General features: G+C 36.1%; 1 protein-coding gene across 2 annotated transcripts in view; it reads right to left on the bottom strand.

Moving 5' to 3' along the window:
• Window positions 1-7,741: 7,741 nt before the first annotated feature.
• CADM2 (cell adhesion molecule 2) overlaps window positions 7,742-16,301 on the bottom strand; it is a gene marked incomplete at both ends in the record, with an annotated part of 129,723 nt that continues 121,163 nt past the window's right edge. For both annotated transcript variants that reach the window (XM_084281674.1, XM_084281675.1), the window contains 2 exons: window positions 7,742-7,860; window positions 9,509-9,634. In XM_084281674.1, the coding sequence (XP_084137800.1) occupies window positions 7,742-7,860; window positions 9,509-9,634 (245 nt within the window). The remainder of the gene's footprint in view (window positions 7,861-9,508; window positions 9,635-16,301) is intronic.

The raw sequence follows: 16,301 nt of genomic DNA, 5'->3' as shown, positions 1-16,301 counted from the left end.
TCAGAAACAGCAAAAATGGCTCAGCAAACAGTCTGTGTGTACAGCCACTGGTCTAAATCAACTCCACTGCCAAACTGGCAAGCATCAGGAAATGTAGTAAATGAATAGACAATTCAGAAATGTCCAACAGATAACTAAAATTGAAATTTTATTTTTTTTTTCAATAATATTCATCAGACATTTTTCTGACAAGACTTTTCTGAAAGATGAAGTGCAAATGGGAACCCTGTAAGAATGTTTAGAAGAATTGTACATGACATTTTTTAAGCGCCACTAAGTACACATTGAATACTTTGTAAGTATATAGGCATAGCAACATGCAAGTGTCATGTACCTAACATTACAATATGCATTTTGTCTGCTTAAAGTTGTTAATGAGGAAATTAAATATAGTAAATGTGTCTCCATCAGCAGTGCAATATGTTTAATTCCCGTGTTTTTTTTTTTTTAAAGGTTAGTGTTTGTATTTTTGAACCGTTAAAATGTATCCTTCCAAAGGCCATAAACTGCCAGTATAAGGACAGAGTATATCGGTCTTCTTAAGAAAATAGACTTATACTGAGTATGAACACATCAAGTTGTTAGAGTAATTTCACAAATTATGCCTTTTTATTTATTTTAGAAAAGTTCCTGCTGAACTGATTTTATTTATTTGTTTGTTTGTTTGGTCGTTATAAAATACCTGGGCTAAAAGAAGAGGATGCACAATGAATGCTTTATAATTCTGTTCCTGAAGAACTAAATAGCAACTCAAACAGGCATTAAGGATTTGAGCCTCATTCTTTCGAAATCAATAGGCATATTGTATCCAACTTATAAGGAAGCAAGACGTATATGAATCCAGTAACCCATGAGTTCACTCTTGGCTCACTGCAGAGGCAGAAGCAGATGACTGTAGGTCATATTTGCATATTCCTATGGATGTTATATAGGGGTATAAGGAAATCTGCTTTTACTGAAAAAGGATAGTATGTGCAACTATGTATTTACTAACATTAATTAATATTCACAGAAAGAAGGAAAGAGGGAGTGCTAAAGAATTCAGTCAAGCAATTAAAATTTTTTCTCCTCTTAATAATCAACACTGACAGTTTATGATGTTCACTATTATTTTCTTTATAAAAACCCTCCTTTTGAATGTATTATGAAGACCCTTCAATGGTTTCATTATAGACTAGGACTAAGAAAATGAGTGTATCTAGAAGAAAATAGTATCAGTGATTTTCAGCACTATGCATAAGAGCAGGGTAAGGCTGTGTGTAGTTTGTGCTGAAATGTGAGATCAGAGCTCACACACGAAACACTGCTGTCTTAACCCTGAACACAGGGAAAGTGCTGAAGTGCTGACCCCAACAGGCTTGGCTGTACATCTGAAATCTTAAAAAAATAAATAAATAAAAATTAATCCTCAAACTTTTTTCCAATAGTAACACAGACTGCTCCTTTCAGAAGGGAGACTTTGTTTTATACCTCCATTCCAATCAGACTGCTGCTTTTAGCCAGCGGAGAATAAATGACTTAAGACACAGAACAAGGAGGGATGATCTATGGTAAACACGGAAGTAAAAAAAAATTTTTTTTCCTCCCATCTGCTGAAAGAAACCCTGCTACAGGAATCCCCTAGTACTGCAAAGATACTGTACTGGCTCTACACTACTTTCTGTCTGGTTGTGAGTACATTAAACAGTGCTGAAGAAAATGAGCATGGTATGGAAATAAGGTGATTCCTAGATGCTGGAATAATTCCCTTAAGGGCTGCTAGAAGCGCATGAAGCTTAGAGCATCCCAAAAATGTGGAGCGATACAGAAGTGTGCTGTTAAACCATGTTTGTACCCTTATTTCCTCCTGAGATAAAGCTAGTGCAGAGTGCTGGGTGAGATTCATCGACAGAGGAAGGAACTGTGCTAGCTTCTGTCAGCACTAAGTAGACATCTCTCATTTGCATTAGAAGTAACAGGTCAGACCCACTCTGAACAATCATGTAGGAAATCATGTAGGAAGTGCCACTTCTGGTAAGAGTTTCTACTCAGCTCTGTTGACATCAAAAGCTTCTCTGTCCATTTAATTTTCTCATATTGTTTCCAATAGTCCTTCCCTGTCCCCCATGCATTGAATGTTTTAATGTAAACATGCTCCAGCAATATTATGTTTAAATACAAGTAAGAGACATCCCAGAATATCTCAACAGTATTGGTATTGCATATTTAATTCAAAAGCTTGCATGTGCTTTAAAAAAGTTTATCTTCAAAATTGCATGCCTTTTACTGGAAAGAAACGTGTTGCAGTTGGATTGCATGTCATTGTCTAGTACCGACTAAATATTGATGTGTTATAGCAGTTTATTTTTAAGCTGTTTGGGATGAATCCCCAGCCAGTGTAAATTGGCCACACATTTAAGGCAATAGAGTGAAGCTGATTTATACCAGCTGAGGCTGTGTCCTTATGCCCTGTTATAGTCTCATAATATCCCAAAGTTAGTAAAGAATAGGGCAAGTATCATATCATGAACCCAGGCAATATTTTCTTTCTATTTTTAGCAGGAAAAAAAACAAACAAACAAACAAAAAAAAAAAAACAAAAACAAAACAAAAACAACAACAACAACAACTATATATATATTTAATTATCTTATTTCAAGACTACATCAAACACTCAGTAGTAATTTAAAATGTAAATAAATATCTCATAGATAGTATTTAGACTAAGAGGTAGATGTCATATTCTAGGAACAGTACAGTGCGGAGTGATGCTAATGGTAATTGCTAAATGCATCTATTTGCCTGTTACATGTAACACAAAGGAGGGTTATAGTAATGGCAGAAAAAAAAAAAAAAAGAAAAGAAAAAAAAAAAGGCTTACAATATTCTTTTCTTCTTTTGCTATTCTATGTTATTTGCATCTATCTGTCTTTCAGTGCATTCTTTCTAGTAGGGTCTGATAGAAAAGTGGCAAGAATAAAAATGATCAGTAATACAAAACTCCACGTTTACAAAACGTTAGTTTTATCATTAAAGGCATCCTCTTTGCTCTGATGGAAGCATTTGGTACTTACAACTTAAGATTCCCTGGCGTTACTGAGCAAGTAGTGGAAATTCCAGGTGAGGTGATTCAGCAAAATAGGGGTCAGGAGAACGCAGTTCTCGCTCTCTTTCTCTGTTCCTGCTAAAAATACCAGGGCATATGGTAGCATATTTCAGCATTTTAACATACTAGGCTCCCTTGAGGACAGAAAAGAAGAGGAAATTTGTGCTGTTGAGCCAGAAATAGATTACTCAACAGTGTTGCCAGACACGTGGAATACTGGCAGCAAAGTTGTTAGCAGAGTCAGTGTCTTACTTTGCCTAAAGATGTTTCAGTGGTATTTAATGGACCTTAAAGAGGTGGAAATTAGAGCTAGTGGTATAAGCATTTTTATAAATTAGTTGTAGAGGAATTACACATATTGCATTAGGATATCAACTGCTTGTATATGTACCTTTCAGGTATTCCTTGTGACTGTTAGGGGTTGTCTCCTGCTTGAAATAATCAAAATGCATATTATAATTACATGGTTTTCCAATATCCATACACAGCAAGTACAAGATACTTACATGTAAGTACACTGTATTTACCTATATTTTTGCATAGTTTTTAGTGTGTACTTTGTGCCACTTAATAAAAAGCATTACTCACATATTTTTTGTTTCCTTTTTCTCTATTAGGCAGCTTATTCAATTAGAGTTGAAGTAGATGGATTTTTGGTATGTTCATCACAGATTACCAGTTCCTAGGAGTGTAGAGATCAGACACTTGGAGGAGTCTGGATAAGCGGTGGGGGAAGCTGCAGCGTGAACATGAAGATTTAAATCACCTTCTTAATTAAGAAATGTAGTATCAGATTTATGGTGCTGATTTTATAAACTTACCTTTAATTTGAATGGAATTGTAAAGGTAAGAACTCTGCTTTCCTTTTGGTAACACTTTACAATAAGTGGCACTAAATTACACTATTACGGCTATGTTACAGGGAAGTACATGTAACTACGCTGTAACTGTTGATATAGCTACTGTACATGTGCGTACATGGTAACTTCAGTGCTGTTACAATCATGAATTACATAATTACAGATGAATCTGTCCTTTTTTTTTTTTAATTGAAATAGATATATATATATATATTATACTGTAATGAAAATACACAAGATGTTAACTTTCATGTCTTATTTAGAAAAGTTGGTTTTCTTCACGTATTCCTTTATAGAGGGAATCTCAGTGCAAGATGAACCATCCTTAAGTAATGTGAAAGCTTTTTAAAGTGTTCTAGCTTAAATTCTGAGCCTCAAGTTAAACATCAGGTTCCTTAAACCGTTTCTTGCTTTGTCAGTTGACACTAAAAGAGTGGGAGGATGCACCCCTTGTCTTCTGATGCATCACTTTCTTGTTCTTGAAGCATTAGGAAAAACATTAAATTAAAAACAAAAACAAACATTAAAAATGTAGAAATAATCAGCAATCGACACTGTAAACAGTACACTGGCAGAAACTAGCTACCTGGTCTTGAGAAAACTACTCTGCATGTGCATGTGGGAGAAGAAGTCACAAACATTTTATCTAAGGTGGTTCCCATTCAGAGCCTCCATTTTATGCATTTGCTAGATACCTTGAAACCATCATCAAAGGGGACTTTCAGAATGGGATCTTGAATGAATGAAACAGACAACTGGTTAAAAAGCAGCCTACTGAATATCCTTAGCTTTGAGTCATGGTTCTGCTTACAAGAGAATGATGCCTCTTCACACCTGGTGTAGTAATTTAAATCTGTGAGGACTAGATAGGCTTGTAAAGTGCTACCCAGTCAGAATTTGTCATTTATGACTGCTTGTTGTGGTGTTTTCTGCATCTGCTTTGCACAGATGTAAGCGACATCACAAGATACAAGCTAACAGAAGATCAACTGCATTAAAAACCCGCACATGTGAGAAATTGCAGTTGAAAACCAATGAAATATTCCATTTCAACAGGCCAATTTATATCTGTTTTTGCAAAATTTAAATGCTGTTTTTATGCCACTGGAGAAAATGGTTCAAAACAGTTACCCCTAGGGCAATCTTGCCTTACCTTGGTTGGGTAATGGTTCAAGTAATAACCCTGCTATTCAAGCAAGCTGGAACTAGGAAGAATGAAAAAAAAGGCATCAATACCACACCTGTGGGGAATTCCACTTGAGCAAATAAGGCCCTTGTCCAGGGAAGCACTTCTTTTTACGCATTAGAATAGTGCCTTACAGTTCAATGGAACTTCTCCCATGCCTGACGCTGAGCATGTACTTAGATGCTTAGCTGAGCTGGGCCCCAGGTCCTGAAATAAAACCTTGCAGTATATGATATTGTACTGTAGCTAATGGGACTTACAGTTGTGTCAAGAACCCATATTTTTGGTACTAAATAGAATGACTTCCTTTGCCAGCCTTCTTATATGTATATGTTTTGAAAGACATGAATATCTTGTAAACCTATACTAGTTTTCAATGTGTCTAGTAGCACCTACCTGGTTCTCTCAAACTACCATATTATATTAACATATTATTGCATTTTTCCACAGATGGGTATGGAGTGAACTGTAAAAACAAGCATGCAATCACATCAATGCAGACTTATTTCTTTAAAATGTCATACTGTATATGATTTATTATGTTAACACTCAACCACATCATATTATTTATGTCTGTATATTTTGAAAAAAAGTGCTGCTTTGATTGACGTCACCCTTTTTTCTTAGAAATCAACAAGATAAATGCTTCAACAAAAACAATTAAAATACTCTAATATTGTCCTTAAAAGGTTTATACTCTTCTGATAAATAATCTGACAGCACCTTTATCTTCCATTTTACCATACTACATGATGTCATATTCCAAACTCTCCTTTTCCCACACAAAAATAAAATCCCAGGAGAAGGTCTTTTACAGCAGACCATCATGCTTTTAGGCTTCACAAGTACAGCAACCAGAGAGAAATATTCTTCTGTCAAAGGTGCAAAACTTAGGAGTACAACAAACTCCATTGAGACTAACTTGCATTCTCCAGTGTAGAATCATTACCAAGAGCTGATATGGCAACCTTGTTGCTTCATTGGAAGAGGAAATAAGCCAATGGGCTTATAGTGTTTTGTTGTCATAGTTAAGAGCATGTAATTTTTCAGCTGTTAATTACACAAAAAAATTCAGAAATAATCCAAACAGAGACTTTCACTGTGGAGCTAAAAGCATGGCAGGAATTCTCTATCATTCACGGTGACATAAGTTTGTACCTCACAAAATGCATAGACAGGAATTTAATATAAAGAATTAGTCCATTTACTGTATACACAAAACATATATCTTTTGTTTTAACACTTCTATTTTTTTCTTTTTTTTTTTTCCCTTTTTTTCCCCTTTTTTTTTTTTTTTTTTTTTTTTTGGCAAACCAACATAGAGAAGCAGCTCTGGAACTGCCAAATTAAAAACCGAGAATTTTTGCAACTCAATAGTATTTTTTAAGGATAGTAATCAAATGTGGTTGTAATTTAAAACCTGAGGCTGTGCACTGGTTGTTAGCTTAAAACTACCTTTCCATATAACATTGTGCTTCCATTGTATAACAAAGAAAAAATTAACAAGAACTAGAAAAGTTTGCTGCTGAACAGTGCTAGGACATACAGACAAAAAAAAATACTTATACATGTTATCTACTCAGAATATTGATTTGAGTCATATTTAAAGGGATATAATGGACATTAGAAAATGCTTACTTGTGACTGACTTAGCTACTGCCAGAAAAGTTAAATATGTATCAAATAATGTTTAATTGAATTTATTATATGCACTATATACAGATACTAAAATGTCTTGCAGTTGTGCCCCATGAACACTTCAAATTTGAGTAGGCAGGTGAGTCCATGTGAAGCAAATAAATTATAAAAACAAAAATTACTCAAAACAACCTCTAATCTTTGTGATTCCAAAAAGCATAAGGGCAGGACAAATTTGTTTCAAATCAAGCACTATTATCTAATTTTGCAGAATTTGTATAGCTATTCAGTATGTTTTACCATGGCACTGTTGTCAAGGTACCATTTAAAACATAACAAAGCAAAGCAAAACAAAACAAAAAAAATCAGTGGACAGTTTTTTTTGTTTGGTTGGTTGGTTTTTGTTTCTTTTTTTTTCTTCCCACCAAATCCAAGCATACAAGAAACTATTCTACAAAGATTTCTGTTTGTATTTCCTAGGGCATATGTCTCAAAAACAAGTTGCTCTTTGACATGTATAAAACATTTTTTGTAAACCTCTAATCTTAGACTTAACTTTTTCTGTAAGTAAATTATTAGTATTTGTTATGAATATTGTTCTATGACACACTAGTAGGGACCATGGTAAAAGAAAACTGAAAAAGAAGAAAGCTGCATAACACTTAAAAATACAGAAAACTTGGATTAAGATGATGATTAACATTGTTAAGGCTGTATATTCAAGCACTGTATGTTAAGAGAGCAGTGGATATGAATTTTAGGCAATAAGAAACGTCCTGCTTTATGCATGATACTGTAATTATAGAATGAGGATGTCAACAGCTGATTGTTGGCATAAACTGGCTACTTATAGCAGGTATGCAAGTTAATAGAGATAGCAGAAGATGGCAGAAATGAATTCTGAAAAATGATAGCCAGTTTTATCCAGCAGTCAGACTGATAAGTAAAACTCCCAAGATTCTAGCTCTGCATCTAAATGAAATACTCTTTTTTCTCCTCTGCATTGACTTGGCTGCCTTCTGCATTGATAATGGCTGTGTCGGCATCAGGTGCATCTTCAGCTCCTTTTGCTTCATTTGTTAAATATGTTCCTACAGGAATCAGCACAAGAAAAAAAAAAAAAAAAAAAAAAAGATTAGTTGTTTGTTTGTTTGTTTGTTTGTTTAGTTTTACACTATATTATAGGAAGTAATTCCTAACAATACTCCAATTGCCTTATGAATGGACAAATATTATTATACAATTTTAATGTGAATAATACAAGTATGCTCAAGTTTCTAATTTGTCTAAGAAATATTTATAGTATTAACACTGGTAATCCACATACACACATTCACATATATCCACATTAAATTAAGGAAATATCTTAAGAAAAGTCCATCGTATCTAGCTACAGTAATATGCAATATATTTTGCAATTATACAATAAATGATAAAAACTTGGTTATTTTGATGAATGGGTACCCATAACAATCAAACCAACCTTGGAGATTTAGATATTCATAAATGCTTTATTTTTAATAGCCACTGTTTTTTGTACTTTTATTTCACATGATCTTATCCATGCTTTAATTTTACTTTAATTTTATTGAATTGTATCACAGTCATTTCCAAAAATTACAAAACTGAGGTAGTTTCTTTAATTAAACCCACTCATATTATACTATCACAGACATTCATATGCTCAGGGTATGAATAAAAATAATTGTGCACAGTTGCCTTTTTCCTTTATGAAAGTATGATTTATGGTGGCATAAGATGCATATGTTTTCATTCAGAAAAGTAATCAAAAGAGACACATTTTCACTAGCTTATTTTTCCCCCACATAGTCCAATCAAATTAAAATGGTATTTTTATCATCTTAGGTCTGCTTACCATATGATTATCCTACCTAAAGTGAAATTTAATGAGTTAATGCCAACACTAATCCTTTCTTCATAGTTTTTTTTTTTTTTTTTGGGGGAGGGGGGGTATGGGAATCAACTGAGTTTTAACAAGTGGTCTGCAAGCCATTCAGAGGTTAAACCTCAAAAAACGATTTTGGAATTAACTAGGTCAAAATGGGATCATAGAGAGGCTTAGTCAGAAGTCAGTGTCACTCTATCCCTCTTATCTCTAATGGTGGTGAAGATTCAAAATGAAGGGAACAGAGTTCTTAAGGTAGAATATCTGACTAAAGTAAAGCTTGACCCAGGAATGATACCCTTGTTCTGGTAGGACTATTAGTAGAGGAGTCACTGATCTGAAAATTCCCAATCAGTATTTCAAATTATCTTTTAAAAGAATATTTAAAGTATCAGCAAAAAATCTTGTTATATGTAATATAATTATATATTATTAAATACTGATGTATTATTATCTTATTTTATATATATATATATATATATATATATATATATATATATATATATATATACTGCTGAGTTGATCTACTAGTTAAAATCATGAAATTGTTTAATCAAGAGCCTATAGCTAAAGGCTAAAACCAAGAGGCAATCTTGTCTCTCAGTCTCTCTAAATCACTGACTAATTATATGGGCATATAACTAAATATCCTTTGCCTTAGTCCAGTGAAAAACTGGATAAAAATTCAGGAACTTCACTCATGACTAGAGTGTTAACTGAGCTTGCTTGTCCAAATAATTCAGTAGAAGGGGAAGGTGAAAGGGAACAGCATTCCCAGGTGAAATCATGCCTTGCTTTCAAAAGGGACTGAAGTTTCACTAAATCTATCCTACCTTTATGTCTTGCCAGGTATCGACCAAGGAGAATTATAGAACATAGCGTTACAAAGACAACTACAGCCACTATTCCTCCTATAAGAGCATGGTCAGGTCCGGTCTGTCCAGCCAAAGCATTTGGATCTAGAGGGAGAAACAAAAACCAAAAGTGGTCCTATACAGACAAAAATGACAGGAAATTTCACAATACCAAGTTTTATACTGATCATCCTGAAAATAGGGCATTTCTCTGTTTAACATTCAGCATGGTTATTCCCATTTTTACTACCAGTATCTTATCAACAACATAGTGCTGCTTGTATTCCCAGATCGTTAAAACCCTGAGGATATCACAGTTACAAAAAATATTACCTTCCTCTTCTTTGGCAGAGGTTATTAAATGGGAAAGGTTTTTGGTTTTGTCCTCGTCATTTTACAACTGAAAACCTGGCCACAGCTATTTATAGATGGAAAAACAAGGAGCTGAGAATTGGGGATCAGATAGCATCAGCAGAATAGTGTCTGCATAATACATAATTTATAGACTTGATTCTCAGTGGGGAACCCTTATATATTCTCTTCCTCTCATTCCTATCCTATTGCACCAGAAATAAAAAGGCAGATAAAGTGCAGCCTTGCCAAGTTCCTCTGCACATGGCTGAGTCTGCATGAATTTGGTCAGATAAAGGTATCAGGCAGCCTGAAAGATCATCATTCACTCTCAATCCTCAGTTTGAGAATTTACTGTGAATACTCTATTAATCCCCAAACTGAACAAGATGCAATATATACAACAGAGTACTAGCAGCTTCATTTTACTAACTCTGGGCAGGGTGCTACTGCAAATACTGTCAGATTCAAGCTTCTCTGCTGGTCATTTGTCTGTTCAGTTAGCTGGTGCTTTACAGAAGTTGCAAAAGGGCAATCATGGAGAAACGACACTACTTAGGGATGAGTAATTCTTTGGAGCTTTTGAACAATGAACCAGCAACCTTTGACTGTTGACTCATCTGAAATATGCAAAAGAAATAATAATAAAAAAAAATCAATCTAAGGTTCCTGCTAAGATTGCTGTTTTTGTGAAAATGCCACTGCTACAAAGTAATAGTAATTCTCTCAAAATGCTATTAGCATGTTCTCTATGTTGCCGTCAGTCTACACACATTGCTTCAAGGGCATTTCCCTCATAGGAACTATTTATATTCTACAAACAGTTTGCAAACAACTTCTTTGTTTTGCAAAAGAGAAAGGCAGGAAAAATATTTACACAGAAAAGAGGGCAACCCTGTAAAGATGATTAAATGGTCTCTGATAACATCTAGGAACTGCGATTTTGTGATACCATAACTACATTCTGCTGACCAGTATCACTGTATATAAATGAATTATATAGATGCATTATATAAGCATTATATAGATGAAATGAAAGAAGCATGCTTTTCCCTCCTTTTGCAAACTGTCAGGCAGACTGAAACTGCACTTTCAGGTTTGCTGGAACACAGAGCAGTGTGGTCCATGGTTATAGACACTGTTCTGCTCTTCACAGTCACTGAATCCATGAGACATGGCTTCTCCACTTATTGCTGGCTTCACAACTCCCAGCTGTTTCTCTTCTGGCTGCTAAGAAGACTTTGGGGGGAAATGCCTACAGCAATTCTGCAGACATGACAGCAAACTTGTTAGGGGCCTCAAGAAAGCTAGAAACACTTCATAGCTGTACCTGCCTCCTCCTCTGTCCCTATGAGCCTCTTGGTATGATGCTACTGTCGGTTCACTATGCTGAGTATGGAGGATCAGTTCGAAAGGCCATCGGCTCTATTTTGGTGATCAAAAGTGACCCTGAGCTTCGTATGCCAGCAGCCTTGTGGAAAGAAACAAGAAGGCTGAAGTCTCATCACCCCAAAGCCACAGCTTAGAGCCATCCTTCCCCAAGACTTGCAGAGGCTCTGCTTTCCATGGCGAGTAAGGAGGTGATCGCTCACTTAAGAAAATGGAAGGTGACGGCTTGCTGCAGAACTGTCAGCCTGCTAGAGCCATCTAGCAAATTCCTCCTTCTGTGGTGCCTGTGGCAAAGTTGCTGTAAACCTGCTCCCTGCGGCAATAAGGCAGCACAAATTTGGGCACTCAGGAGCAGCAACGTCCCCAGGTGCTGCATGCAAGCTGCAGGAGATGCTCTTCCTCAGCACCAGGCCAGGAACAATATGAACTTGTTTTCTCACTAATAGTCCTATATACTTGCTAATATACTAGCAGTAAAATTAATGAATTAAAGGAGGTATTTTGAGCGATAATATACTTCCTGATGCAGAGTATAATCCAAAGAAGGACTAGCACGGCACTTTATCTGGAGGCATTTTTTGAAAAGCTGATTGAAGTATACAAGCTCAATACTCAGATTTACACATCTCTCTTCTGTGAGCTTTAATAAACATTACAGATAAAAATGCTCACAGTACACTGTGATGAATATGCCTCTGTGTTTTCTTCCTCAGGTGATTTCATATATATAGGACCTCACTCCTCCTCTGACATATGCAATTCAATGGACTACCTGAAGCTAGCATAAATATAAGGTTCCCCACATATAAATGAAGGTTAATGACATTCTACTGTTTCTGTTGGTTGACATTTTTAACTTTAAAATTAATTTTACCTTTTAATTGGAATGCAAAGGTAGTGTTGTATTTCTGGTAAAATCTCTTAACATTGGTATGAAAGAAAGATTATATTGATAAATACTGTCACACAAGTTTGTCCACAAATACATCTTTTTTCCAGTATTACCACTGAAAAAAATATCATTTATTTAAAAAAAATAATGATAAAACAGATGGAAGGAAAGAAAATAAAGAAAGATCCGCAAAAGCGTCCAACATTTTCTTGAGAAACAAGCATTCTTTCATAGCAAAATGAAAATCTGCACAACATAAACAATACTATAAACAGAAAGAGCTCCTCATAGAAATATTATCCTCATAGAAACATAATGTTAACATTAAATATAAATATGCCCTACATTATGCATACAGAGTAATGCACTATACATTTGCCATTCATGAAATGACCTAAGCCCCATGAGTGAATTATAGATCTGAGACTATCTACCATCTCATAAATAATTACTATGTCAAAAAGTGCCTGAATGGTATCTGAAAGGTACAGCAGTTTAGAAAATATGTCATTTTGTATTTTAGGTATTTATATAGTGAAGAAATACAATTATCCAAGTATTCTGGGCATTTTCATTACCAACTCCCACTGGAGTTGGTGAAAGTGTTAAGTATGTATTTGGGTACTGACCACTGCAAAGTTTGCTTCACAAAAACAAAAACAATTATTTTTATTATTTTTAGATTATCATTATAAGCTTCATGAGCTTTACCATGTAAATCTTAGCCTGCCACATACATGTATCTAGTAAATGAAATCTTAATTATGCAATAAATACTTATAATTCAGCTGTTTCCAGGAAAAACAACAAATCAGTCTGTTCCTTTTAAAAATATAGACTGTTTATTACTGCATGAGCACAGGAAGCAACAATACTCATGGACTGAGACAATGAACTTCAAATTTCTTATCAGACTATGTCTTCAAAGATCTTTTTTTTTTTTTCCTCTCTTTTGTTTTGTTTTTCAATTATTGAAGAGATTAAGAAAATTTTGTAGTAGAAAATGACAGAAAAGCTCATAACTATTTTTGTTTGTTTGTTTGTTTGTTTGTTTCTGTCCTAAACGTAGGAAGTACCTTCATAATACTGATTGCTTATATTGTGAAATTCCATCTGTTTTCAGCTTCTGGGATTTAATGTTTGTTCACAGATTTACAGAGATATATTTAAAATGAGTAAGAGAAAAATAATGGATTGTTCATTAAGGAGTAAAACATCAGATAAACCTTACACCTATTAAGTAAGTAGATAAGTGCATTTTGTGACCTGATGACTAAGTTTCAGTGTAAAATATTTTTATGTGATTTCACACATCAGTTAAGCAGAGAAATGCTGAAACATTTTTTCATGCTTTTGCATAAAGTATATGGTAATTATTCATCTAATTTCATTTTCTTCCTGCATAAGTTTCCTTCTTATTTATGCATAGTTGACTTAACTGGGCAGGCTGCAGGAAAGGGTCAGATAACCTTTTCCCGAGCCATGGGAGAACAGGCACATCTGTGAATGCTGAAATAGTTGCTGATTTAGGGGGCTATGCTCAAGTAGTCCCCTTTACTGTAAAACTTTATTTTTGCGTATTTTTGGCGCTGGTGTTAAACTAGAACAGTTACACAAAAATCACTTTGAATATGACATACCTAGTTTTGAGGGATCCAAAATAATTATTTAAACTGACCATTTACTACTAAAATAAAAATCAGAAATAAAGGCCCTAATTTGCTCTGGAGCTTAAACAGCATTCACAAAATGAAGTCATATTAAGCAGACATATTATTTGTAAATTATTGTTCCTTAAGGCTGGAAAAAAGAACAGGAATGTCCCATTTCTCAGACAAGTGCTGAAACCAGCAGACTACAGTTAGTTTTACTAATTTCTTGAACAATCCATTACTCAGGCAAAAGAGAACTGTTCCATCAAGAGATCCTAGGGAATCTAGGAGCACGTCACAATTATGGCAGCAAAATCTCTTCAAGTGACTCCTTCTTTCCCCAGATTCAGGGGCTTATTATCACTTTGCCAACTCTTCATGCTTTAGACAAAGCCATTGTTTGAAGGGCCTGGCTCAAAATCAGATCAGTAAAGCAGTGTGTATTTAGGGGTGGAGACATCTTAAAAGCACTCCCACCCTCCCCCCCCCCCAAAAAAAAAAAAAAAAAAAAAAAAGGCAAAAGCTCTGCCCTACTTGACGAGCTGGTAAATTGCTGTAGATAAGGGCAGGGTGAGAATGTGTGGTGGAAGCCAATGAATATTTTGAAGTACCTAAGTGACAGGACAATATAATGCAAAAACAAGCAAGTAATGGACAGGGAACTCTGCCTCTTCCATTTTTGGGTTCTCTGAAGCTCACCACTAAATATAAGTTAAATTAGAAATATTATACTAGAAATATCCCCCATTTATCTGCATTTCAGCTTGGTTTCCTAAGGAGAGAGCGCTCGTGTGATCATGCTCTTTCACTCTCTTCAAATTACTTACTTAAAAACCATGGATCAATTACAACTAATTTTAAGAGACAGTATAGATCTCAAGATCATTGTTTTCCTGTAACTGTCCTGAAAAGACTGCTGCAGGAGCTCAAACCTCATCAGATATCAGAGAACATACAGGAAGGAAAAACCCGAATAGAGACAAAAGCTTCATCCAAAATCTGTGCCCAAGAATCATTTTTTCAATAAAGGTTTCTCTCCATTGTGAGTTTTTTGGTGTCTAATAAGGCACAGATACCTTTTGAAGCTTTTCACTTGTTTAGGAGCCATTTGTAACATCTCAGCCCTTCCCACATCACCTTTTTCTCCTTCCCTCTCTACCTACCCTCCCTACTTATCTGCTTGAGGGTAGGAAAGCTCTGCAGGAGGATCTGGATAGGCTGCACCGATGGGCTGAGGTCAACTGCATGAAGTTCAACAAGGCCAAGTGCCGGGTCCTGCACCTGGGGCGCAATAACCCCAAGCAGAGCTACAGGCTGGGAGAGGAATGGTTGGAGAGCTGCCAGGCAGAGAAGGACCTGGGAGTGATGGTGGATAGTTGGCTGAATATGAGCCAGCAGTGTGCTCAGGTGGCCAAGAAGGCCAACGGCATCCTGGCTTGTATCAGGAACAGTGTGACCAGCAGGGCTAGGGAGGTGATCGTCCCCCTGTACTCAGCTCTGGTGAGGCCGCACCTCGCGTACTGTGTTCAGTTTTGGGCCCCTCCCTGCAAGAAGGACATCGAGGTGCTTGAGCGGATGCAGAGAAGGGCGACGAAGCTGGTGAGGGGCCTGGAGAACAAGTCCTACGAGGAGCGGCTGAGGGAGCTGGGCTTGTTCAGCCTGGAGAAGAGGAGGCTCAGGGGTGACCTTATCGCTCTTTATAGGTACCTCAAGGGAGGCTGTAGCGAGGTGGGGGTTGGCCTGTTCTCCCACGTGCCTGGTGACAGGACGAGGGGGAATGGGCTTAAGTTGAGCCAGGGGAGTTTTAGGTTAGATGTTAGGAAGAACTTCTTCACTGAAAGGGTTGTGAGGCACTGGAACAGGCTGCCCAGGGAAGTGGTGGAGTCACCATCCCTGGAAGTCTTCAAAAGACGTTTAGATGTAGAGCTTAGGGAAATGGTTTAGTGGGGACTGTTAGCGTTAGGTCAGAGGTTGGACTCGATGACCTTGAGGTCTCTTCCAACCTAGAAAATTCTGTGATTCTGTGATACTTCTATTCCTTCTTCTCTCATAATGGGTCAGCTCACACTGTAGCATTTGGATAACTCAGTTTAAAGTCAGTCAACCATGAGGCATGATCCCATTGGAAACTAGAGATAATTTCTTGCAGCAGCCTATAGAATAAACTTGCATTTTTAAAATGTAATTAGGCTAATATCATTCACCAGTTTCAACCATAGGGCTGCATAATTTTTTTATTGTTCCATACATGTAAGCTTTGGGGAAAACAAGTAAGTAAATACATACATAATTCCTCAATGCTTAGTCTAACCTGATCAGGGAAAAAAAAAAAAAAAAAAAAAAAAAAAAAAAAGACCAAGATAGGAATTTACTCACAAATATGGATAAGAGAGAGAACTGGACTGACAGTTGACAAGGTATTTGATTTAGAAATAGTGGCAGTGGTGCTGTCTGTGATAAATGCTGGTGAGTAGATTTTACCCATTTT

The sequence above is a fragment of the Netta rufina genome (assembly GCF_964035555.1).
Source record: "Netta rufina genome assembly, chromosome: 1".
Classification (NCBI taxonomy): Eukaryota; Metazoa; Chordata; class Aves; order Anseriformes; family Anatidae; genus Netta; species Netta rufina.
This window is presented reverse-complemented; position numbering and strand designations above follow the sequence as displayed.